The following is a 27,516-nucleotide window of genomic DNA, read 5'->3' as shown; positions in this document are numbered from 1 at the left end:
TAAGGCCCGAGAAATCATTTGGCCTGGCCCTGCCAAGGCATTAGGAGTGAGTTCATTAAATGTTTGACCAAATATAGCAGGCTAATTTTTAACTTGATAATTTTGTATGACCCGCGAATAATGTTATAAATGTCCAAATGGCCCTTGGCAGAAAAAAGGTTCCTCACCCCTGCTCTAGAGCAACCATGTTGCCCCAAAGGCACATCATAACAAGTTTCACTTGAAATAATCATTTTCATGTAAAAAATAATTGAGAAGGTCAGGAAAGAGATGGGTAGGGGAGATCTGTTGATTACATAGTTATCTATTTTTGATTCTTTCAAATTAGGGCCTATGTAACTGCAACTAGGGAGCATATATACACAAGGTACCTTACATTCAAATCTATAAACTCTTTTATAGTCAAAATAAACCTTATACATTAGCATTTTTTACACTCAATACCAGAAAACATTCAGTGCACTTTAAAGTGATCTGGGTCAAAAGCCACTTTATTTGCTGTATCTTTAAATCTATCTGCCCTCCTGCCCTTGGCTTGCGCTAGGTGGCAAGGTCAACCAACACTCACCCAACCTTTAGTCTGATGGATCGTTGTTGTTTTTTGTAGTCTTGACAGTTACATCCCTTCCTGTCATGAAAAACGCTGTTTAAACTTTATAATTTTGGACAATTAAATTGATTTTTCAAATATTTTCAAAGACTTCCAGAAAAGAGGTCCATTCGGAGACATAAATACACAGAAAAACACACCGCCTTCTAACTCGGCCCTTCCGTTTGGGGATCCCAGATGACCACCCATGGAAAAGACATGGATTTTGTCCGTGAACCCTCCTGGGAGAGATCAACTTCAGAAGATATTTCTGCAATCTTGTCTTCAGATTCCATTCCTCTCAAGAAAAAGGAGAGAACATGAAGGAACTCAGAAGTGCTCTTAACCGCAGAGGATGTGGTTGATCCCATCAGTTTCTGAGCTTCAGAGGGAAGTGTCCTTGGGACGTTTCTTTAGAATGACAGAGTCGCCTGGTGACCACATCAAATTCTGCTTGTAAAGAAGAGCCTTCAATAGATTTCTCACTGTTCCATGGATTAAAAAAACACAGAGTTCAAAACCTCAGGTTCTCTCCCCTGCCAGCTGTTTGGGTAACTGCACCATTACTGCACACTTGTGGCTTTAGGTTTCTCTTAACCCTTCATTAAAAGGTAAGGCCTCCCAGCCCAACTGGTAGAACCGCCCAGCCTCTCGCTTCCAAGTCAGTGCAGAATGACCTGTTGGGACTCCCACATCCCACTGATGATGAATGTCCTTAGTACGCAGTGTGAAAGTTTCTTTTTTAGCAAAACAAATTATTCATTTCACAGAGAAAGGTGGCTGCAAAATTTTGATAAAGAACAAAACTTCAGGCCACACAGGGTTAGAGTAGCAATTTTCAACTGGTGTGCCTCAAGAATTTCTAAAATATGCAATACCTGACTATTTAGTCAGGGGCACTGACCACTTTTCTATTAGATTGTCAAATTTAAAAAAAAAAAAAAAAAAAAAAGACAACAGCCAACACAACAATAGCCATCCGGTGTCAATGAATCAAAATTATACCTTTTTTTTTTTTTGCCAGATTGGCAAGAAATACAGTTTTTGGTGTGCAGCATAATTTTAGTAGTTAGTTTATGGGTGCCATGAGATTAAAAAGGTTGAAAACCACTGGGTTGGAATATTCACAAGTTGGGAACCACCAATGCAGCAGCAGCCTGTTGTCTCAGGCATCTTTGATGCACTTGCTAAGTCTCAGCAGGATGTACTTCTGTGGAGCTCACAGGCTTCCAGAGGGAGACCAGCAGATGTGCTCCTGCACTGAAATATGTTCTCCTGGAGGCAGCCACTGTAGCCCCCAGGAGAACAGTGAGCAGGTTGGAGGATCCCCGGGGAGCAGCCACGGCATAGAGGGCCTGCAGGCAGGACAGCTGCCCTACTGGATGGTGCCCCTGCAAGCAGTGGAGGCCATGAATTTTGCTGGGCGTGTGTCCTCCTGATCAACTAAAGACCCAATAAAACTGCCTCCAGACTATGCACAGTTTAAAGGGATGTGACATGTTTTGGACAAATACCAATTATGGAGACACATTTACAGCACTGACTACTACTATATTTACAACATCACCTGCTTTTCTACTCTTTAGAGATCATCTGATGGATAACAATGATGTGACTGTGACTGATTGTTTTGAGGCATTTGGCAAAATACACTGTGTGGAACAGCTGCTTTTTAATTTTAAAAATGATGACATATGTACAATTGTCCTCATATGCTGATATAAATATGAAAAGTAAAAAAAAAAAAAAAAACCACACAAAAAACCTAAAAATACACGTTTAAAGTTAGCATATGGGATATTGGCCTCTCGAAGCGTTAAAGTCCTGCAGAAAAATCCTATATGCCTTAGCCCTGCATGCTAGTGTCTATTATGGGATGTTGTTTCCTTAAATGTGGAAAACAATAAACCGAAGCATCATGCACACAGCATCACTGTCTACACAGCAAGGATGGGCCTCAGAACACCAAGTTCTGAATCCACTATTGTCCCTTAGAAAACTTGCTACATTTGGGTCGTGTGAGTTAGTTTTAGCGATACTTCTACATATATCTGCCATGCGGACTGTCCATTAATACACCAGGACCTTTACTGTTCCATGTTATCACGTAACATTTCAGTAGTTCTTCTCAAGGTTCAGTTAAATCCTAAGCCAGTGACGAAAAGAAAACGGTCTCCGGATGTGAGACGCGGCTTCTCTGTCGTGGCATCTCCAGGGGGTTCGTATCATCTGGAGAGCAGATAGATTTGCAGTGATTCCGTGAGGCTGGGTGTCTATAAAAGTTGAAGTAAACAGTTTCGATGTGTCACATGTAAACAGTTGATCTTAAATGGATGTCTCCCAGAGCTGCACAACAGAGAAAAGCAAATTGCACACTGTGAGGGCAGGAAACAGACGTATTCTGAGCTATGAAGATGAGAAGGATTTGGTGACTCCACCCATACTTATGTGATTGTGGACACACACACTAATGTGTAATTTAAGAAGTCTAATAAATGGATAAAATAAACACTAATTTTTAGCACTTTCTCTTACCTCTAAACCTATATCTCAACGTTTTTAACAACCATCATCTTTTAATACAAAAAGAGTCCTCTCATCCTCATTTATGTAACTCAAAGTTTTGAATACATAAAAGATGGTCTCAAATGAAATACTTTAAAATATTGTTTCTTTAAACTACCCTCTTCTTTCCCTGAGATTCTGAAATAGCCAGCTGGAGCAGTGGTTCTCAGTCCACCGGCACAGCTCAGTGGTCTGGGGACATTTTTAAAATCCCACTTCCTGGACAATGCACCAAACCAGTCTCTCTGAGTGGGACTCAGGCCTCAGACAATCCCATGTACAGCCAACACTGAGTACTGACCTCAGGGAAGTATGATTCCACCACCACCCACTTCAAAATCACTGCCCTGGGCCTATGACCATGTTATACACCCTCCAATTCCATCTCTACCTCCTAGAACAGTGTCTTCTCCTGGGAGCTGACATGTCAGAGTACAATGATACATCCAGGGCAGGACATCAAAGCCTTAATTCCTCACCTCTTCCCTCTCCTTGCCTCTGCCACCAGCTCTTTATATTGGCCCTGTTCATATCTAATTTCCATGATGTTCAGTAATTGCCTTAATGGACTGGAAGCAACTTTGGCATGATTAAATATGAATGTAACTCAGTTCACCAGAGAAGGAAGGCCAATTCTTTAAAAAATATCTAGCTGATAAATTATGTTTCCAGACAATATGATTTGGGTATAATTATTATAAACATGAACAAAGAAAGCCTAAGGGTGACTTAGGTTGCATCCAATTTCCACTTTTACTGGAAGTCTGGGGCATATAACTAATGAGTTTCTGGGAATGAAAACAAAGAAATATCTAAAGAACTAAATGGATATTTCTATATAGGTTCCCTTGCTATGTTCTCTTGAATCTTCATGGATTCTTATGCTGATGCCCAAGCTGGCGACCCCACAGAACTGTGGTACAACCACCAGTGTTATCGACCTCAGGTCACCTTTAGATGTCCTTCTCACTTAAAAAGACAGCCATCTCCTCACACTTTGTAAACCAAATCCCTAACTGTGAGGGTCACGTGGAGGGATAATCCATGTTGGTGAAGACAAGTGTCCATGAATGGCTTGCAGGAGTTTGAGGGAAGGAAGATCTGGATTGATGCTCACAGGATGGCATGGAGTAATAAAGAGTTCAGGCTTCAGTGAGTCCAGTTTCCTCACAAATGGTTAGGAAGATTAAAAAATAAGTGACAGCCCAGCATGCTTGGCTCAGTGACTGAGTGTAGACCTATGAACTAGGAGGTCACGGTTCGATTCCCAGTCAGGGCACATGCCCAGGTTGCGGGCTCGATCCCCAGTGTGGGACATGTAGAAGGCAGCCAATCGGTGATTCTCTCTCATCATTAATGTTTCTATCTCTCTCTCCCTTCCTCTCTGAAATCAATAAAAAATATATTCTTAAAAATAAATAAATAAAAAATAAGTGACAGCTTGCCGAAAGAAGAACAAAAAAACGACACTGGGAAAACCTGAAGGCCACGATGACCCCTGTCAGGACGAAGAAGCTAAAAATTGCCACGCCATCAATTTTAGGACAGTGCATGTCCTTGGCCATGTCTGTATCGCTGTAACAGAGGGGTTGCTGATAGAAAAATCTGCTGGTTATGCCTTAACCGGTTTGGCTCAGTGGATAGAGTGTGGGCCTGCGGACTGAAAGGTCCCAGGTTCGATTCCGGTCAAGGGCATGTACCTGGGTTGCAGGCACATCCCCAGTGGGGGGTGTGCAGGAGGCAGCTAATCGATGTTTCTCTCATCATTGATGTTTCTGACTCTCTATCTCTCTCCCTTCCTCTCTGTAAAAAATTAATAAAATATATATATTTTTTAAAAAGATCTGCTGGTTTGATTCGCCACAGCCCACAAAAACAGCCTGAAGACAGGGGCTACCTATTCTGCAGGACCCTGTTATACGCTCATGTGGATGGTCCACAGTGGACAGAACCAGCCAGGCCTTTCACACAACTGTCCCAGAGGCTACAGTCTTTACTGTTCCCCATGCTGCCCAGGAAGGGGCCATGGTCAGCCATGTCTTCTGGGGATTGGTCATTCTCAGGAATTCTCCTGTGGGAAAGTTTCTAAAACCCTGCACCCTGGCATGACACCCCAACTTTCTAGCAAAAGCAGCAATGAAGACAATTTATCGGGGAGAGATACTTCGGCAATTCCCCGGTGAGGGAAGGAGTGAGATCGCCTTAGATTTCATAACCACATGCACATATCATGAAAAGCTGGATGCTTATTAACAAGCCCTTTTTTTAAGGCCTGAAAGTTGAATACTGGGAATCCATAAATCTGCCAGGCTTTTAAAAATGTATTTTATTTTACTTTTTTTGCACAATTATCTCTGAGAAGATCAACATTACAATGTAACTGACCACAACAGAGCCAGGACATCAATTAAGGTAATTATTCTTCAATTATATTTGTCACTTAAGCCTTGAAGGGCTGGTCTGCCTCGTATCTCCCTTTTGACATAATGGACCTGTTTTGGGAACAATGGATCTAATCTGTAAGACTGATTAGAATAATGATTAAGATGTAAAATAGGACTTAGTATTTAAATGAAATATCTGGTGAACCTTATATTTATAAAAATAATCAACTCAATGAATATTTTTAAGTCTGGCTTTTTATTGTTGTTAATCCTCATACAAGGATATTTCTCCATTGATTTTTAGAGAAAGTGAAAGGGAGAGGGAGAGACAAAGAGAGAGAAACATCAATGTGAGAGAGACACATTGATTGGTTGCCTCTCACACATACCCTGACCAGGGCCAGGGATTGGGCCCACAACCCAGGCACATGCCCTTGACCAGAATTGAACCTATGATACTTCAGTCTGTGGGCTGATGCTCTATCCACTGAGCCAAACCAGGTAGGGCTAAATCTGGCTTTTTAAAATATAAAAGGTTGCTAAGTTTCACCATACCTCTTGTCTACTCTAAATATTACAAATATTGAAGTCCCCTTTCTTTGTTGCCAAATTCCACCCCCATCTCCAAGACATTGATCTGATTTACTGCTTCTAAAATCCTATTGGGTGTTATTAGCCAGAAAAAGGCCTGAGTAAGCAAACTGGGCGCTCTGGCAGGTTGTAATATATTAGTTAGCTACACTGAATAACGAGATGTAAATATATAGCAATAAATCATTAATATACACCAAATATTTCTAGAATCTATCAATGCAGTGATTAAAATAATTTGCAAATATAAATCGGAGCCTCAATGCCCCAAGAATCCTGTACTTTTCAAACTTAATGTTTTGCTTTTGCTTATGAACAAAGAAGAAAAAAGAGCTCTCTCTTTGAACAGATGAACTCATAGATACACGGTCATGACCGATGACATCAGCGTACGGAGGAAGTTTTCACATACCCGGGCACTTTGCCGGTTCACTTTCTTCTCCTCGTCGGGAAGTGGAGGCATTGGGTAGGGGTATTTTCTGCTGGAGGCGATAGACCCAGTTGATGAAGATGGAGACTTGGCAGGAGATAAAGTCCTGAGACGTTTGAGAACACATGAAATAAATATTATGTGATGGCCTAATATTTTTTTCAAATATCTGAAAAGTGGGTTCAGAACAAACCCTCTGACTTCTACTTTCATAGGCCACTACTGCAGAGGGTTAGCTATTGGGAGACAATGTCATTCACAACACTGGAATGCTGGCATTGTATCTTCCTAACCTATAACTGCAATGGACTGTTTAAATGTTAGTACACAGAATCATACTTTCAACTAGAAAGCCAAGAATGGAGTGTCCTATGGAATAAAAAGCTAAAATGGAGAAGGGATAAAATTATTCTAAGAGCTCATAATGGTGAATTAAGTATACAACATCTCAATTGTCTGCCTTATTTTTACCACATAAATTAAAAAATATATATATTTTAGCACAGTTATTCCAATTCTATTTTTAAGGCCCCCAAATACAATACAAATGCTACATTTATTAGTTGCTAAGTCACACACCAGTTTACACAAAACTCATGCATTCAGAGGCCAATGTGTTAGTTGTGAAAGAACAAAGGCAAATACAGTGATTTTAATAATAAATTAGTAAACATGCAAGCAGTAAGGAGTGCAGAGTTCCAGCCAAACAAAGAGTCTGATGAGAACATACAAAAATGGTCTGATTAATCCCTCCAATCAGCATGTCTGCAGGGGAGGATTCTAGGCCATAGACGTGCTAACTCATGTAGGTACACTTGGTGTGTCAATAAGGTGGCTATAGTGTGATTGGAATTTTACTAAAAACTAAAAAATAACACAATGACAAGACCCCTTCCTATTTGGATAATATGTGTTCTCTCCATCATGGAGATGCTCCAAATGAAAGATATGTATAAGCTCTTGGCATATTATGCTGTTCTTGTTGATTGTGCACGTGTGGTGGTTAATATTTGTGACTAAACAGAGCACACTGGAAGAGCCCATATTTGCCATTTTGTCTTTAAAGTTAATAAAACAAAACAAAAAAAACCCAGCTAAGTGTGAAAAGTGTCACCTCATAACATATCAGTGGAAGATAGATGTGATGATTTAGCAGTAGCTATCCATTCATAAATGTCACCACTACACATCCATGACTCCTCAGTTCCTGGTGCAAAGTGGTAATGACCTACACAACTGAATTGCTTACACTGTCACATTAGAGCTCAAGTACTGATTTCTGAAGAATGCACCTCATCAGCTTCCTGTGAGTGACTGACTCCACCAGGGTGCATTGGGCGGGGGGCGGGGTGGGGCGGTATAATACTGGCTAGGAGAAGATCTGCAAAAGATGTCTTTCTTCCTTCCTTAGTTTAAATTTTAGTTCCCATCCATACATTATCCTCTGCTCTGGTTCTGTCATGGTTTCCAAATCAGTTTCTGTTTTATGAACACTGAATGCAAGCTACTGTTTTAAAATATTTTTTTTCCTACAAACCCTGAATGTTCTCACTCAATTTTAAGAATCAAGAGTGATTCCATTTGCTTTTAATCTAGAATTCCTAATGTTCCCTCTGTTTTTGAGAAATGTCCAGAACCACTCCTTAGTGTGACTTAGACTATGTCGACTGACTTCTCTTGTGTCAATGCTCTCCACTGTGGAGCACGTGGGTAGAACGAAGAATGTTAGTACTTCAAATCCTCTAAAGTACTATTAAAGTGATGTACTACAACATCATTTTCTAACTCAGAAACTAATGATTTTTAAAACAGGACTATGAACTTTAGTAAACAGATTCAATATATGTGGAATGAGGACAAACTTTTGTATTTAATACAACTTTCTAAAACAAGGGACATTAACCTCCATTCAGATTTTTAGCCTAATCACCACTGAGAAGATATCCCTGTTCAAGAAAGCTAGTCAGACACACAAACAACTAAATCTCAGTTACTTTAGGGGATCATGCAAGACTAGTTTAATTTGCTGCAGTATATGCGTCCTTAACATGAGCCATTAGCTTATAGCTTCAAAGTCATGCCAGCCATTCACTGGGCCATGAGTGGAAATGACCAGCTTTGTACACATACATTGCCATTCCAATGAGGACTACAGTCCAGTCTTCCCCTCAAATACCTTTCCATGACCAAAGCCAATAATGACTTAAAACAAAAGAGGCGGTATTCTCCAGAACCCCAAAGAAACTGCACATGAACACACAGGCTAACTGATACTTGGAACCTGAGGGGAGAGAAGCCAAGCAGGTCGGTTTTGGTTAGGGGAGGGGCATGGGGTCCTGGAGGTTGGGTGGAATGTGAGAGCATGAAGGGGATTATCTTGGGGTGAGGGGGATGGAGAGCCTCAGAGCAGGAGTCAAAATAAGAGTAGAGAACAGGGCAGGGTAAATCAGTTTAGGGAAAACAAAAACAAACTTGACATTTCTTCTAAACCACCTCTAGGCTCTTTTCTGACCCTGGCTACTTGCCCGGTGGTTTCGATCGCTTTTACTGGAACCCAGGCATGGGCCCAGCTTATTCACTGACAAAGCAATCTTTGGGCAAATGCTACCCATTAACATCACTGCATTTTAAAAAACCATCATAACCATAGTGGGTGCCATTTAGAATTACACAATGGAATGGTGCCTGTGTGCCAATGCGTTGTGGTATGCGTTAGGGCTGCAGCAGATTTCCTGGGCTTGCCTTTAGGAGATATGCCTGTAAGGCCAATCTCAGTCCACTTCTGCCCCCCAGCACAGGTACACACAAGGGACACAGGTCCACCTCTTGGCTGTGTTCACATGCAAATTTAATGGTAGCGTAATCCTGAAGGGTTTATCAAGTATCCCAGGATAGGATGTACGTAGTCAATGCCCACCCTGTTACTTTTAAGTATAATTACAGTGAAATGGAAAGGGAATAGATTTTGGAGTCAGAGCCAATTCTGGTTCTAAAACTGACTGTGCTACCTTGAGTTACTCTTTGTGCCTCAGTTTCCTCCATCCATAGAAAGGGAATAAAGAATATCTACATCTCCTGATGTTGTGAGAAATAAAGGCACGTAATACATGCCCGTTATTAAGTTCATTTTCAGAGTTACAGCATTTTCCATGAGGTCATGGGAATGGACTCAAAATCTGGTGATGAAGTGAGTAATCCATCTGCTAATACCCAAGAGTAAGGATACCTCCCAGGGGCTTGTAAAGCCCTGTCACCCACGGAACTACCTCCAGGATCTAGGTGTGGGGAGATCATTCTCTTGCCCTGACCCACCCACTCCTTCCTAAAGTCTGGAATGTATGCCCACGACAACCTGAGCAACCAGTCACATGAGCACTGGGGAAGGGAGCACAGCTGAGGCACGCTGATCACTCAGCGTCTTTCGGCATTTGCTTTGCTCTTTGTGGTGGTGTGATTACTATATGTTAAAGAGCTGGCTGTAATTTGGACCTGTTTCCTGCATTCATTAAGTCCCCATTGCATTTTGGTAACGATGCCAGAAACCTCACACCACACAGGGGTCATTAAAGGGGTCATTTGTCCTCATTGATGGTTTTGACAGGAAAAGTGATCCTGAATGACCTGGCAGCCAATGAAGCAGACCTGAGCTTAAGCATAGGGTTGGCAAAGAGCGTCAGCCAAGGCACGGATGCACTCGGGGCCTGCGATGTGAGGCATGGCTTGGATGGAGAGTGGATGAAATTCTTTCTGTTGCGTTAAAATCCTTGTGTGAAAAGCCCTGGGGTATCTCAATAATTCACCACTTCCACAGAAATTCTGTATTGATTACCCTTAACAAACCAAAAAACATTACTTCTTAATATGACTATCCGCTGTGGAAACCCACATCTCATATTACCAGAGGCGATAAAGGAACCCTCTAAAATTGCCCTTGCAGCTTTGCACGTGCAACCGGGGGTGCTAAAGCCACTCCCCATCCAACTTGAGTTTAGTCATGCAGCTTCTGGGCAGACCTGGGTGCCGATTGGAAGAAATGTGAACTCTTCTCTGAGAGCCACATACACTACTCAGCTCACCCAGGGGAGGTAAATCAACTCTTCCGCGGTACCATTTCATAAATTGTTGCTGCAAAATGCTAAGTCCACTTAGGCATAACAGCCCTAGCCCACATAGGACCAAAGATGTTCTCTTTTGTTTCCATGACTAATACAAATTATAATCTGCCCACAAGCCTGAGGAAGACAGAGAGGAGAAACGGGACTGCAGGTGAGCCAAGATTCCAAATAACATTCCAAACCATCTTACCTGTCTTCCTGACGCTGGCCATCTTGGGAGCTACAGGTGAGGGTGGGATGTTTGAATGTGAGTGTATGTGTATGAGGTTCAGTGGGAAAGTGGTATAAGCAGAGGGACAGGGCAGGAGGGAAAGGTGGGGTATAAAAGCAGGATATATTTCTGTGAGCAGGCAGGGATTATGCTTTCCTTGGGGCATATGCGAATGTATGGATCAAATTCAAATGCAGGCAGGTCTAATCATTTTCTCAAACTATACATGTCTAAACTAAATGGTACACAGGAAGAGAAAGTCCACCTTACATGGGTGCTGAGAGTTAGATACACATATATATTTTGATATCTGTTAAATGCTGACCCAAGTCATGGCAATAAATAATCAAAAGCTTATAGTTAAGTTGTGTTCAGCAGAGGTAGCAGTTCAGCTTATATTTTCTTCTTTATATTAATTGTCACAAAGTAAAAGTGGACATTTGTCTTTAGGAAATCACTCTGATATTATGAAGAGTGAAAAAATGCCATTGAGAGCTCTTGGAAATTCTCTTTGAGTTGCAGTGAATTGAGTAAATATGCTAGTTTCTAAAATGTACAGATGCTCTACCTGCTTGTTTGTGAATCAAGGGCATGTTGCAGATCTGCTTCCTGTTCTATCTGAAGTGTTAGACACGGCATTTTTATTGGAATAAAAAAAAAATTCCTTAGCTTTGCTGAGAATCTGTAAAGCACTTGTCAGCACAGCCCTTCTCTGGCAGCAAATGGTTGTACTGAACAAATACAACCTAAACTCATTCCATACACTCTCATGTGGCCAATATTCTCTCAATAATTTTCAAGTTACAGCTAATCATTGCTTTTGCTCGAAGTAAAATTTCACCAATTGCATTTAGTTCCTTTTCGTATTTTTCCTTGAGTTTTCGTATGCACTATGCACTCTTAAGGTGGTAAGTAGGAAAAATGCACTATGGAGTAAGTGGATTCTAGAAATTAAATTGCTCGGGTTAATAGTGCTTCTTTATTAGTGGAAAGGATGTTTCATGCCCATAGAACACTACATAGCATAAAAGGAACAGAAAGCTACTAAAAAGCTCAAGATGGTAACAAGGACATGCACTAAGTGGCAACCCTTTCAAGTGGCTTCATTCGAAACATTCAGAAAAGAGCTGGATTTGCTCATGAAGCCCAAAACAGAGGTCAATAAAAAGGCAGCAACGAAACAAGGACCCTCTCCACCTCTGGGAACTTGTATTGGGAGATACAAGATGGAGAGCCAGTCACACTACAGTATTTGTATGTGCTGGGAGAGTTTGAAAAGGATATAAAATTAATTTATAAAATACCTAAAGTATGGTCCTTCAGTGTTTTTATTCACATCTTCTACCCACTTAGCTACATTATAGTCTCTTTTGAACCATGGGCTTAAATACCTGCAGAAAGCAATGGAAGGAACAAAGAAAGCAGAACAAGATAGAAAAATCTGAAAACACACAGCACAAGCTTAGCAAGGATGTTCTTCACCCTCCAAATGCAAGTGACTATGGCAAATAAACCAGGATGGATGTTGGGTGGTTATGAGGCAGTCTGTACAATCACATGAGCAGAAACTCGGCTACCACGAGGCTCACAGCATTCTAGAACGTTTCAGGAGAGCCTCTCCAGTGGTTTCCCAAAGTGACTCAGAAGCTCTTTCAATGATAGTGCTGTGAGCAATCCCACTCACCCACCTCCAAAGGGGCATTTTCCAGGCCACCTCTCATTGGGCTCCTTGGTTTTCAAATGGTAATGGCACTTTCTGAGAACCCTGAGGGCTGCCATTCCAACCTGGTGTTTGGGCACGTCACCCCAAGAACAATGAAAAGGAGCCACGTTCTCTTGCCAATATGAAAGGGAAGACTTTAAATGGCCTCTTTCTCCTGATAGCAGATCCCAAGCTGGAATTTAACAAGAAAGGTGCTCCAATCAGCTCTAGAAGGAGCGGGAAAGGTCTCACTCTTCTGATTCTGGAGCCCCAACGCACATTCATCGTGGTCCCAACAGGCCTCCGTGACCTTGAGGCTGGGTTTAGTAATTGAGGTGCAGCTGTCATGGTCCTTCCTCGTCCGCTTGCACTCCAGACTAAAGTGTTCATTTTCCGTTGTGAAACGGCCCTCATAGGTTACCTTCTGAGTGTGTGAGCACCGTGTGAGTGATGGACAGCAGATAATAATGGCCGAAGTTAGCATTTCCCAGGCGGATCTGGCAAAGTCTCCATCAGAATTAATCACAAAGGAAAATCTTAAAGGTAGTAAAATTGGGAGTGCAAGTTTTGTTTTCTGTTCAGTTTCCTTTTATTTTTACCCTGGGGGAGGGGTGCGGACTTGCGGGGGAGGGGGGGGGGCGGGGGGCGGGGCAAGCAAAAGCATGTTCCCTTAGTATTTGCCCTCTTAAAATAAATCTAGATTCAACAAATTCAGCCTTGGATGAATTTGGAGATTTTACTGAGTTTTCTCATTTTAAAAAGTAACTTCTAGAAACACTATAGGCAATGAAGATCAAGCTCTGTAAAACTTTTAAGGTTATTTGGAAACGAATCAGGGGAAATGATAAAATATACTATTTGTGGGTCCAGTTTGCTTCTTTCCTCCATATTTAGTTTTAGTTTGTAAATACATTTAAGTATTTAAATGCAAATACATTTAAGTCAAGACTATATTGTCATAGTTACATAAACAAATTAGATTATTTTTTTTCCCTATAGTCATTTCCTTTGTTTTTAGCTATACCCAATATATGCTATAAAATAGCTCATGAAGTTCCCTCCTTAGAGAAGGGTCAGGTACTTTATATGCTTATAAGACCATTTTTGCTAAAACAGTGACCCTTGATTCTGGAACAACTCACACTAGTTTTGCCTTTAGCCACAATCATTGCCAACTTGTGCTTTTCACAGAGATAGCCATTAAAACTTGCATAAAGATTTCCACTGAGACTCCGAACAAAAAGAAAATAATCAAAAAGCAAGTGCAGCCACAGATGAAGACTCGTGAATGCTCGGGCCTGGGGAAAACTGTGGGGAAAGCCCATGCAGCGGTTGTCATCAGGTGACACATAGCCACACAGCAAACCGGGTCACCCACAGGCAGGTGGCCACATCCAAGAGACATGTGTTCCTCTCGCTGACAATCTTAGGAGCGCAGAGGACTGGTGCCATGGCCATTCCATGAAACCTGCAGCCACATGGCTTGACTTGCCCCTGACGGACCTTTTCTTTCTTCTCAGGGAGCATCTCAGATGGGTGTGATCACTTCACTAGAGGTCACTGACGAGAGCTCTCAATTGTTGCTCCTCCCGGGGATCTGCTGTGAAAGTGTCATCACAGCGGGCTTCCTAATACTCTAGGTCGTGGTGGCTGGAGTGATGGGGTTTTATCAAACTGCTATAAACCTGCCTATGTGGCTTGACTTGGCTTGTAGCGCAACATGCAAAAAATAAAATAAAATGCATTAGACAGGAGAGGAGAGCTCTGTGCGCTCTCCGGGAGAGAAAGGCAGAGGAAAACTAGCTGGTGCTGGCTGGACCAGGACCACTTCTGAGCAGACGTCAGGGGTCCGTCAGAGATTAAATGACCCTGTTCTCAGCCAAGGAAGGGACTTGGAGGGAGATTACGTGGCAGCCCAGAATGGAGGGGCAGGTGGAGACTGACCTGTGATCCAGACTCCCTGTCTGGGGGCTGTCAGAGCCCCCTGGGCTTATGCCTTGGGATGGGACTGTCTGGGCGAGGGAGTGCCCAGGCTCAGGTGCTTGGGGCTCCCTCCTGTAAAAACACAATATATAATACAAAGTCTAAGCCAAAAACTGGTTTAACATCACGTACAACAGTGAGGAAGATGCAAAAGCTTTCAGGGGGGAGAACAATACATTAAACCAGGATATCGTGTGTTGTTAATTAGCAGAGTATGCATTTGTGGTGCATGTTTTAATTCATGTCCTAATGTTTCATCATCCTGTGGGATGATGAGATACTAAAAGGAATGTTGAAATAACAGATCTGGTAATACCTCTTAGTCTAAAAAAATTAAAAAGATGTGTTTTTCCATGGTCATTCTGCTCCTCATACGGTCACACAAATGATGTTGTTATATCAGAGGCAAATGGGATTATTTAACAAATATGGAAAGTATTAAAAAAACTTATCAATATAATTCTTGATATGCTATGTATTAGTATCCCTTCTAAGAAAAAAATATATATGCAGTATAGTGCCTGTACAATAAGGTGTGTGGTCAGCTTCACAGACTTGGCTCCATTTAGGTAACATGAGACATGTAACCCAAATCTGGAAAGTCTGAAAACTCTGAGGGAATCCTTTACATTTCTTCTTCGTAAAGATAATTCCATTATGATCTCTTATCAAATGTTATAACTGAATTATCTCACAGGCAAGATTTCTCAAGGGCAAGCTAGCAGCATAATATTTATCATATGATGCGAGTGGGAATTTTACAGAAAAAATTGTAAAAATAAGTGATCGCTCTAAAAAACACTGTTATGAATCTTGCTCAACACCAAGTATCCTTTGGGTCCTAAACTCACAGTTTTAATATAATGTTGGATCTTTTTTTCTTAGTCACTTGAGTTTTCAAAGCATTGTTATACGAAATACTGTTAGAAAACTAAACAGTAGGAAGTTCTGAAGAACATTTTGCAATTTCATCTATACTTCTGTGAGCCACTGGGATAAGTTAAGGAGCCCTTCACCAGGTGACCTCATGCAAAATAAATCAAACAACATTCCAAGAAGAGTTTATCCACAATGAGTCCTAAAGCATCCAAGCACTTTGGGGATGTATAAGATAAACTCTAACAGATTAGTTATTTATGATGGAGTTCTATGATGCCATTCTGGGCCATGCAATGGTATCACTTGAACCTATCTATTGTTTCTATGGTAAAATATCCTCTAGTAAACTTCGACAAGCCACTTACAAGACAATACCATCAGCAGGAAGGTCCGAATTTCAGGGCAATGTTATTGTCCTGGACTGAAAAAGGCAGGGTATACGATGGGAAAGCTAACATAAGTTTCTGAGAAGCAGTTAACCAATACCTGCTATTCAGATTTTTTAAAATATTGAAGTCATAAAGAAGCAACAGAGATCCTGGGAGGAAGAACTAGCACTGAACTGAGATATTAGTAAAAAAAAAATTTTTTTTTAAATGGATCAAAAAAACATGGTTAATTAAAACCAGGTGGCAAAATCCAGAAGCAGGGCCAGGTGTGTTTTATTCCATGGGGTTTGGGGAAGTTTAGTTTTGCTTATACTTTATTCAGTGGAGAAACAAGCAAACACAAAAATGTGTTTTATAAATGACTTAAATGTAACTTCAGATCCCATCCCCACTTTTTTAAAAAAAATGTGGCTATCCTTCAAAATGGATAGTGTTGCATTTAGTGACAATGATTCCGTTAAAGAGCAAGTTTAGATGAATGCCCTTATAAATGTCCCGGGAAGAAAAATTTAAAAGGGAAAGGAATTCCATTAGTCTGAGAGAATGCTTAGCGTGCTGCCAGGAAGCCTGGGAGAGGCGGTGTCCCCCTGAGAGCAGCATCATGCTCTAGGACAGAGGGAATTTCCCCCGGATGCTTTTAGGCTGTGTGACTACTGGGGAGAGGAAGGGTGACCCCTCTGAAATGGCTGGACCCCAGGGGATGAGAAGAAAGGAATGTTATCAAAATTCCCTTCAAACGCAACCAAGACACCACAATGGCAGGGAACTGGAGCAAAAAGCCCGCAGCGAGGGCCAGACCCCACGCTGTCAGTGAATATTGCTTTGGGCACAGTTGCGGAGATGCCTATGTAAAAGAGAAAAGCCATGGTTAATTTTAAAATGGCAAAAAAAAAGGAACTGAAAAGATAAAACCACGGCCAGAGGCATGGTTTACAGTTCTCTGACGAGCTGGTTAATTAGCTTTCCACACTAACTGCACAGGACCTTGGATGATAGCCTTTTTCCAGGAGAGGTGCAGACTTACTCAGTGGAATTAGACCGAGGTCTAAATCTTTTGCCTCTGATTTTCTTTCTGTTGCCTCCCACATTACCTGAAAAAAAAAGATAGTTTATAGCTAGATTTGAATAAAAATAATGTAAAAAAACCACCATATGTTTAGTTACATCGTATTTCAAGTGGGTGTCATTTACAGCTCTGTACAACCTTCCCAATGTGTCTAGTGCACTGGTGCTATCAAATCCTCTCATTTCCCATCCAAGGGAAAAAAAAGAACTGAACTCATAATAAATGCCCTTTCTCTACTGGGAGAAGAGCTAAAGAGCTCACAGAAAAGAACAAGTCTTTACAATTAGGAGCCACAGAATATAGAATTTGGGTCATGTGGACAGATGGGTTCAGAATGCCACCCTGTACCTTGCCAAGAGTTACTTCGAGGTCGCCCATTTTCACAGATGTCTGCATGCTTTGTGTCTGGAATCCTTTCACTCCAAGAATGAGAGAGTCCGTTTGACCTGAAATTGAAAATGTGTATATATTGTGCAAAAATATAATCCAATGAATGTTTAGAAATCATTAAGCAAAACTTGTAAGTGTTGCTGTGCGTTAAATAAATCAAGAAAGAAAAAATCTAAAATGAAAGAATGAACAGAACATGAACATCTTCATGAAAAAGGCAAAATTACACAACATTCAATTTAAGAAAAGTCAAATACAATGGAACCCCATTACAACAGTTTATCACTGCAAAGTATCAGGATACGATGCAAGCCAATTACATTCCCCAGAGCACAAACACTACATAGAGCAAATTCACTACATATTTCGGTTATACAACCCAAGTAGCAGAGTTCTAATGGGGTCCCACCATAGATGTTTCTTAATTGTAAAGCAATGGTTTCCATTCAAATATTATGAGAACATGGACTTCCAAGAGATTTCATTAAGATTTGTTCTATTTAACCTGGCTAAACTTTATCAGAGGAATACTTAGTATTTTTTAAAAAAAACAATAAAATTATTTTCTGAGAATTGGCATTTCTCTACATATATGGCACTCCCAAAATGTAGTTAACTGTCCAATAAGTGTTAACTGTTAGTTAACTGCCCAATAACTAAACTGAGTCATATGTTTGTTGTGGGAGTATCTCTCACAAAGCCCATGCACCATGAAGCCCTTCTGCTATTTAAATCAATTGTCCTGGCATCTTTAAATGAATCGTCTACAAGAAGCAAAATGTCCACACCTACCTTGAACCACATAAGAAAAGTATTTTAACAAACTACATATACTTAGGAGAAGTCACATAATCTGATACTATTTTTAACTGCTTAAAAGTCATAACCCATTGAGATTTTGCTAAAATCTGGGAATTGTTCAAATTAATACTTCAAACCCTTCTTGAGCTATTGTAGAAAATAGCATTATACTTAAAATCTTTCCACATAGTATTCAGTTAATGCTAATAATGCCTATTTTATAAGGAACTTTCTTCATTGAATAAAAATAAATCAACACAATTATTATATATGAATTCCCTAGATTGGAACTTTTTCAACATCATTTGCTGATTAAGAATGATGCCCATTTTGTACAGGACAACAGAAATTCTACTGGAACCCATTGATTTCTCCAATTATTTACCATATTATTTACTTTAACATTAAATATTTGACCGAGAAAAAAAAATTCCATGCTGAGAGAATTTAAGTAAATCTTATTCTCTTACTCAAAAAGCCCCCAATAAATTAAAAGAATAATTTTTTAACATCCTTCCGTAGAATTGCACTTGTTTTGAAAAACAAACAAACACTATTTTTACTTTTGTTTTAAGCTGTGCTATCTTAGTAAAAACACCCCTTCATTCTTAAGATAGTTCCAAGGTGGAGTCCCCAGGTCTCCCCAATGTCTTCTACTGTCCTTCCTGATTATTTATAAAGAGTGAAATCCACTGTAGAATTTTTACAGATGATTCACTCTCTTTAGAACTCCAGGAGAGATCATGCTTCTTTTCAATAAACTAGCAATCTACAAAGTAACTACTATCACCAAAGTAATAATTAGGGCTATCAATCTTTTTTTCCCTATATATTATACCCCCACCAACAATTTAAAAAAAAATTCTCCACAGGAAAATTTTAGCATCGTTCAATGAATGTCTTCTTTCCTAAAACATCCCACCTATTTATTTCTGCTATCAGTTTATTTAATTAAGCAATTATAAAGCATGCAGAATTCTAAATGGTGTCATACACCTTAAGTTCCTGCAGCAAAAATATAGCATCAAAGTTTAAGACATATAAATAATATCTTAACCCCATCCACAATATTATAGGACTCAAAGCATTAAATATACTTAAATTTAACTGGCAACCAAGCTCTAAGTCATAAAGTCTAGAAATAATCATTCCAGGCATAAAAGGCAAAATCATAATATTCAAATATATGATTCACAAAGAAGCAGTCTTTTTTTTCACAGCAAGCTTAGCTTTGATATATTTACAATTAAAACATATTCAACGCAGCATTCATTTTACCAATTTATTTTAACAGCTGCTTTTATCGAAGCATGACAGTAACCTTTTTCTTTGACTACCAAACATGACATAAAGCTCACCATTTAAAATATGATAGAATACTAGGTATAGTTTCTTAAGCCATATAAAGAGCAAGATTGAAAAACTGTAGGGTTTTTATATAGAGTTAACATTATTTGTTTTATTTTGTTTTGTTTTGTTTGGATTTCTGGTCTGATTTGTTAAACAAGTGGTTCTGAGCATATGGCATTTTGAATCAGAGTAATCAAAGAACAAAGGATACTATTTTTTTTTAACATTCAAGAAAGAAGGAAGAAGTAATCAAACCTGCTGCAAAATAATGAAATGTTCTGACTAATGGAATAATGTGTGATGGAACAGGTAGAAATCTGAAAATGCGACAGAAAAGCAGACCTCTTCTTAGAACTAGATGCTGAGTTTGTGCTGACTCCAGGAGGAATGTCGCTATAAAAAGAGTCGCCATCTCCAGGCTTTTTTACATAATCTCCCTGGGGTAACTGTCTAAGGCATAATAAACATTTCAGAGTCAGAAAACAAGACACACACACACATGAATACAGACATATACAAATATTATTTCAGGAAAAAAAGAGGGAGGGATAATGATCTACATGAGTCAAATCCATAACAACACATGAGATTATTCATACATGTGACAAGTTCAAGTCCTCCTAGAGATCAGAAATGTAGTCGCTGAAGCCTTTACGGTCTGAATGAATAAAGCTTTGCTTTAGGGGGAAATATAGAAAGATGAAGTTTTTCATTGTCAGTTCACTATACTTAGAGGTGTTCACTGCAGCTTTTGTCTTAAAAAAAAAAGAAATGGTGCCGAAGGAGCCCTGTTGGACAGACAGTTCTTGCCCGGATAAGACATCGTTTTTTTCACTGTGGTGAATAAACTATTCATGATTTCTAAACATTATATAAAGTAACCTTGACTGGTCCTTTAAAAAAATGGATGGATTTCTAAGCTATATTCTATAACTTAATCCAAATAAACTCTTATTCAAGGTCTCTGTTCAATTTGGAACTTCACTGTTGATTGCACAAAAATATGAAGAAATTGAAAAAGATTCAAAGGTGAGTCAAACATATAATTCTATAACTGCACAGTAGAATATGTAAAGGAAGATAATTTAACAAGAGGAGAAAAGGGTTGAAAAATAACTGAATCTTGATGAAATGATGGAAGGATAATTGTAGGTGGTTGTGGGTAACCTCGGTTCTCTATCTCCACCGTAGGAGTGAAACGGGGGAAGTCTGCCCTGTTACTCACTCTACTCGCTGTGGTGATTAACGAGGATGGGAACAGATTCCTATTACTTCCTCTGTCTAATGGGATAGGGTAAAAAACTTTAGATCGGACTGCCTTGTCGGCCCCCTTCCTCAGTAGTTAATCTCATCATTTGCCAGTGCCTGGCCCACAAGCAGCCAACTGAATAAAACACTTGATTCAGTTCCATTCAGTACTATTGTTGGAGGGCACGGACTAGTGTTGGGTGGAGAATTTCAAACAGAGCTGTGCTGAAAAAGGTCTCCAACAATGGTGCACATTTGCGAACTCCTTTTCTCATTTGGTTTTTCCTTAGTTACCATGCTAGTCATGATTACTTGCTGATGCTAAATTCTATCCAAAATATACCACTTTCAGATGTTTGCTTCCTTACGCAAACACTGTTTCAAATGTTTGAATTAGTTGGTCATTCACTCTCTTAAAGTACCAAATATCCTCACTCATATTATTTCAATCCTATATATGTATTCATACATCTTTACAAATCTAAAGATTTTCTGACATAAAGTACATATATTAATTTGTGAAATTAAATCTACTCCTCCCCTTTAAAGAAAGAATTCCTCATTAAATTTATAAGACTAATTTTATCTATAATTCTTTGATACATAATCCTTCTAAATATTTTAACCCTTTAAGTTTTAACCCTTTAAGTGAATTCAGCTCATAATTGTAATCGTCCTGTTTCCCAGGACATTATGAAAAATTAATTTAATTGAAAATATAATACAATTCTTCCATATTTATAATGTTAATAATATAGGACAAATAATATATCTTCTTATGCAAGAGATCTTTAATCTCTGCAATTAAATTTTCTTTCTTGCCGTGCATCAGTAAAATTGTCTATCAATGCTTGAAAAGTGCTCTCAATAAAATCAAAGTTCTCTGTTGCCTTTTGAATCATATTAATATTTATAAAGGAATTGCAGAGAATATCCCATCAACATCACATTTCCAATAATAATCTTTATGTTTAACAACTCATGTTTGTCATTATTACCTTTAATGATAATCTTTCTAAGCTGATGAGATGTGGCTCACTAAATTCAAATTAAATGAAGACAAGTTCCAACTACACTTGACCTTTCCCATTAATTTCTCCGAATTACCTTCTCCTTACATGTCTCTGGCATTTAGGCATTTACCGAGGCCTCCTTAGCTGATAGCACAGGATTAAATGGATTACCTCTAACAATGGAAGGTACCCAGTTTTTTTTTTTATTTTTTTAACTGAGCATGTTTTATCACTCCTTCAGTAATTTCTGTGCAGTACATACTCTTCTTTTGCACAGGGTACAAACATCTTAAATGCTAAAAATATCGTAAACTGTGCTTTTCAGTCAGAGGGCTGGAAGGGAGTTTAAGTTCAATGAATTTCTGGGACAGCTTGTTTTTACACCCCAGGCAGATCATATTCTTAGCTATTTCAAAATACAGAACTACTCTGCATTCTTAAAAAATTCCATTAGTGATACATGTAACTTTCTTCACATAGTAAATACATAAAAATGTTAATGATTACTAATTTTGTTAAAGATCTCAAGCATAAAATTGAACACCTTTCACAGTCCAGAAATGGACCCTTTTAAATATCCATTATATATTATAACAAACCTATATCTTCTTGTTTAACCTTTAGTGAAGATAGAGAATATCAGGTCCCCATGATCAAGAAAATAACATTTCATCATTTGTTATAAAAGATCATAAATGACCAACTAAGTGATCTCTTTACATTTTTTTAATTGAATTTATTTTTCTAGTTTTTTTGACTTCTTTACTAAATTTTGGTGGTTTCATAGAATTTTGGAATCTAGCAGTGACTTGAAAATCACATTAGGTGGTCTGACCAGTGCTAAGTTTTATAATAGGAAAAGTACATTATAAAAGTACATTACATATTCCCCATGTCATATGTAAATATCTTAGACATGTGCATGAATTTTAAAAAATAAATAATGACCAAAAGAAAATAAAAGCTTATTTAGTTAAATTCTTTTTACTCAAAAAAGAATTGTGAGGGAAGTCTGATCTTTCCTAAAAGGGTCCATTGAATCATAATATTTAATTTAATAATTCTTGCACATTTTCAAAATGAGAATACAATGAAAAAGTATTTAATTAAATCATAACCTTAATCCTAAAGGAGGTGTTTCTCCAGTGCTTTGTCAGTGTCTGGGCTGTCTGTCATTGAAATGATTACTTTACTGTTTTAAAAAATATTGTGTAATGTGTACCAAGTCACACTGACAGATGCATGACTATCATTGAAATAATCATATAAAAACAAACTTAGAAAGGCTTGAAAAAAAGGAGGGAGGTTCACAAGCAGAAAATAAAGTGGCTAAAATAGGTGAGAGAGAAAAGAAATGGGGAAGGGCATTTCTGCTGAAGGCATAGATCAGTAACACATGATCTAATTGTTCATTCCATTTCACCTTAATCATAATGATGTGTGTTCATTTCAGACAAAGAAAGATAATATTTAAGCTGAATATAGATGCCTTAGAAATCCAAGTTCCACTGATGTTTTCTTATTCTATTGCTATTTGCAAATCTGCTTGAAAACTGAAACTCAAACTTGTAATTCTTGTTATAAAGTGTACAGCTGTTAAGTCCTAAAGCAATTATGCTAAAGTATAAGCAATAGCATGAACTGAAAAAATCATGGAGGCCTTCTTCACTGAAGACTTGAAAGAAAAGGACCAACCAATAGCCATCCTTCTAACTACAGGATGTATAAGAACTCTCCCTGGCTCCTAGGCTCCATGGTTCTACCCTTCACAATATGACCCTGGCAGGTTTAAAGTGATGTTATTCATGTATGGACTTCTGCCTCCACTCTGTCCCAGAATGGAGCTTCTATATTCCATTAAGGCATTTGTAGACAAAAAGGAAAAAAATGGGTTTGCTTCTTATCTTTTCGTCAGTCCTACAATTAAACCTATCACAAATTCCTCCCTATAATGAAAACCGTGAGGACATGTTCTCATAGGAAAAATTTATTAGGTATCTTCACAGAATTACTTGCCTGACTTCTCCAATATTTTGAAAGTTATGCCCAATTTGGTATTTCTGAGCTATTATGTAATTAATGTAAATCTGATAACTGGCTACCAATTTAATATGGTCTTGCATTTAGTGTCAAAGCAAACTTTTATGTTCATCAATCCATTCACCAGCTTAACCAGTATGTGCAGGGCTCGCTTATGTCGATGAATGCCACCTTCCTCTCTGAGAACCACATCCATCTCTTTCATTTGAAGATCAGAGTAACACAATGTCTTCAGAGACCACATACCAATAACTTCCCTTGCCATAATGCTTTACAGATTACAAGGAACTCTATCTGGTTTGAGAGTTGAGGAAAGTTTAAGTGATTTCCCAACACCACATACTAGCAAGTAGGTGTCTGATTTCTTGTCAATGGGCCTCTTACCATGGAACCTCAAAGAAAAACTCAATTTAAAGGCAAGGACAACTCAAAATTCTTATTCCTATTTTCTGGCATCCTTTGAAACTGGGCACATCTTTAATTGAGTATCTGAAGATATTTTTACAAGACTAAATTTCTTAATGCATGCTTTTGTCCATTGGCTTTACCACTTTCTCTATAATCACTTAATATATATTCTCAAAAAGAAAAATCATTCATAAGATATTTATACATTCATGGCTTCCTGATCTAAAGTCCATTCTGCTACTCCTCCACTGTGAGAATTATTGTACAAACCCAAGATTCATTAGCTATGGAGAAGGGCAGAAATAAATAAAGGTTGCATTAAAACAAACCAGAAGAAATAAAATAAATATCTGCTTAAGATGAGACAAGTCTCAAAACATAAACTAGATTCCAAAAGAGTAGTCAGATTGAGAAAATGATGATCAGTACTACCAACAGACATGAAATTATACCAGGTACACAGAGTCTTAGTGTAAACATCTCCTTAACTATACCGATGCATATACTGAGTTAGAATAAGACTGGTGCACAGCTTTACATATTCATCTTTTTTTTTGTACTGTGGACAACTCCTCTATTCTGGACAGTGTCCCTGGTGAGGACACATCTTGGAGCACTTTACTTTCCCTTTTATATAGTCAGCAATGTTAAATTACATTATAGCTTTAGCTCCTATGGAAATGAAGTTGAATCATCAATTTTTTTATCTAGTCAGCCTACTTCTGTTTTTCCCGGAAGAAAGCCACTAAACTTATATTTCTGATATGATGATCAACTTCTACTCAACAGAAAGCTTAAATGGCTCCAGCTCTTCTCCAGTGTTTCAACACACAAGAGTTTTAAAACATGGCACAGAGAAATCTGTTTTTAAATTTTAATTAAACTTATGAAATTAATAAAATTTCATTTTGCCTGTTTTACTTTTTGCATTAATAAGGAGTTAGTTACTCCAGGGCAAGGTCAATTTTTTCTAATACCTATGTTAACTGACCAGGATCTCAGTTGGTACCCTGTGAGCACCATTTATTTATGGAGACTCTGTAGATACTTATGGCTAAATCTTATGGAAATTTTACATTACAACATGGAAGGAAACAGAAGGTAAAGTTTACAATTTTCATTGTAAAAGTCTTGCCATGTTTATTACATCTTATTCCTAATTGGCCACAGGCATTTAATAAAACAGTAGGAAAAGCTAAGGAAGTAGTAATCTGCAAAGATATCTTGAGTACAAAACTAGTAACTCTATGATGTACAAGACCTGGTCTGGGCTATCAATTTCCAGAATATTTCATTTTGTATCAGTAGCTAACAGCATTAGTACTTTTTAAAATGAAAAGGGTGTACTCAATATGGGCTAACTTAGATTTATTTAAAAAATAAATTCTTACAGAACTATAGAAATGCTTTGTATCCCTTTTTATGCTGTAGATTAAACATAGATTTTAAGGTTATGGATGAATGGGGTGCCTGGCTCTATGGGCTTTTTTAAATTTTTTTAAAAAATACACTAGACAATCAGATTCCAACTATGCAAAGCATTTCTTTAACTACCTGAACAATGATCTGTTCAGTACAAAAATATTTTCTTATGCAGAGATTAAACAGGCTCATCACATGCCAGGACATTCTCCCCATCACAACACTGTGCCCATAGAAATTGTATCACTTGTGAGTGGAAGTTACTGATATAACAACAGTAACAAATAAACAATAAATCCCCTCCGAAAGTACTAGGCAATAATAGTGTTATAAACATGAAGGAAAGCTAATTAATGTAAACGGTGACACCTTAACATAGAGGACACTTGTTTTAGAAGGGGAAAAAAATCAATTTCCCAAAGATTACTATAAAAGTAACACAAATAATTGTAATATTGCTGGATGAAAAAAACATTAAAATTAAATAACATTTTAAAAGTAATACATTTCACAGCACCATTATTAAAACTGTCATTTTAAGGTCATGAAAAATCAAGTTTAGTGTATGACTACTTAGCATAAAAAAAGTAAACCTGACTTATAATTGCATATATGAATTCCAAAGTTGCGAACAGGATTTAAAATTTTCAGTTGTATGTTGATTATTCTCATCACATACCTCTGTTCTCGATAGTTTCTTTTCATGGACAAGTAGAGAGAGGGAAAAAAAGAATTAATTATCTACAAAAGTACATTCAGAGAGAGCATTAAACATAAAAGCTTTAGCATTCATTGAACGGTCTCCACTATAGGATTCTGACTAGCAGAATTAAAACAGGGAATCCGAAGTCACAAAACACACATTTCACTTATCTTTAGGAGAAGAGACACCAAAGGATTAATGACAATATTTTCAAATAACTATTTTTAAAGCATAAAAACTTCAGCTATTAAAGAGTAACTTTTCTCAATATCAATTGCATCATATTAAATACTGTATTTTGTAATGTTCTAAAGTCAACCCTCTTTCAAATACAGGTTTTCAGATGTGTATATTGCTTTAAATAATAAAATTAAGTAATCAAGTTACTTATATAAATTGTTTCAAAAAATAAAAATCATAATCCATGCCTTTTTAGATACAATATATACCCAAACTAAAGCTATACCTAAGGATTCAAAGTAGGAGAACATAAGTGGACACTAGAACATTTTATTTCACCATGTGTGATAAATTAGAGTTAGTTCATTCACAGCTGTTAAGGGCCTCCTAAATTATTACTACTTACTCACAAGCTCCACATTAGAAATACTATGTTCAAAGTTTAGTCTCCTGTATTTTACGTGGTCATATGCTACAATAAAATTACACGAGTTTCAAAATAAACCAATCTGAAAAAAATGTGTTCTAGGGGATGTGGTATTGAGGCACCAGTGACTTTTAACTTTTAACTTAAAAGAGCTAATTTATAATGTTCTATCATGACCTAATTAGGTGTTAATATTTTGAGGACAAGTTAGAAAAGTAAACCAACTGAACAGTGGGCTCCTTCCTCCAAGATCAAGATAATGTTTCCTCATGGATTTTGTTTGGAGCACCGTTACCTGCCGATCTATTCTGTGTGCCCAATAAGTATCTCATTTAATGATGAGCTAATGAGGTTAAAAGTGCCAATTAGTTACTTATTATTTTTCATTCCTGAAACCATTAGATGGCGGAGAAATATAAGCCCTGAATCTTTTTGTTCAACATATTTTACTTTTTATTCTCTCAATCTGATTACCTGAGTGGTCCCCTAGTTTCTTATTTCCTATTCTGCTATTTCTTGACCCACTCTAAAGCTTGAATAAGGGGTAGAAAGTTTAATTGGAAGAATTAATGAGAAAATAAATGAGCTCTCAGGTCCTAAATTCAGTTTTTGAATTTGAAATAGAGTATG

The 27,516-nt window shown here is 38.1% G+C and overlaps 1 protein-coding gene across 19 annotated transcripts in view; it reads right to left on the bottom strand.

The window, feature by feature from the left end:
* Window positions 1-1,630: 1,630 nt before the first annotated feature.
* ADAM22 (ADAM metallopeptidase domain 22) overlaps window positions 1,631-27,516 on the bottom strand; it is a 177,997-nt gene continuing 152,111 nt past the window's right edge. Inside the window, exons 26-34 of one of the 19 annotated variants that reach the window (XM_070424186.1) lie at window positions 26,256-26,273; window positions 19,701-19,895; window positions 17,253-17,350; window positions 16,863-16,929; window positions 14,532-14,642; window positions 12,190-12,276; window positions 10,865-10,894; window positions 6,542-6,665; window positions 1,631-2,935 (exon numbers count right to left, since the gene is read on the bottom strand). In XM_070424186.1, coding sequence (XP_070280287.1) covers window positions 2,915-2,935; window positions 6,542-6,665; window positions 10,865-10,894; window positions 12,190-12,276; window positions 14,532-14,642; window positions 16,863-16,929; window positions 17,253-17,350; window positions 19,701-19,895; window positions 26,256-26,273 — 751 coding nt within the window. In that variant the 3' untranslated portion in view covers window positions 1,631-2,914. The other 18 variants (XM_070424188.1, XM_070424187.1, XM_070424190.1 and 15 more) reach the window with 18 other exon arrangements.

The sequence above is a fragment of the Myotis yumanensis genome, unplaced genomic scaffold, assembly GCF_028538775.1.
Source record: "Myotis yumanensis isolate MYYU_CA2020_CCGP unplaced genomic scaffold, mMyoYum1.0.hap1 SCAF_9, whole genome shotgun sequence".
In the NCBI taxonomy this organism is placed as follows: Eukaryota; Metazoa; Chordata; class Mammalia; order Chiroptera; family Vespertilionidae; genus Myotis; species Myotis yumanensis.
Note: the sequence above shows the minus strand (reverse complement) of the source record. Positions and strands in the feature narration are given on the sequence as shown.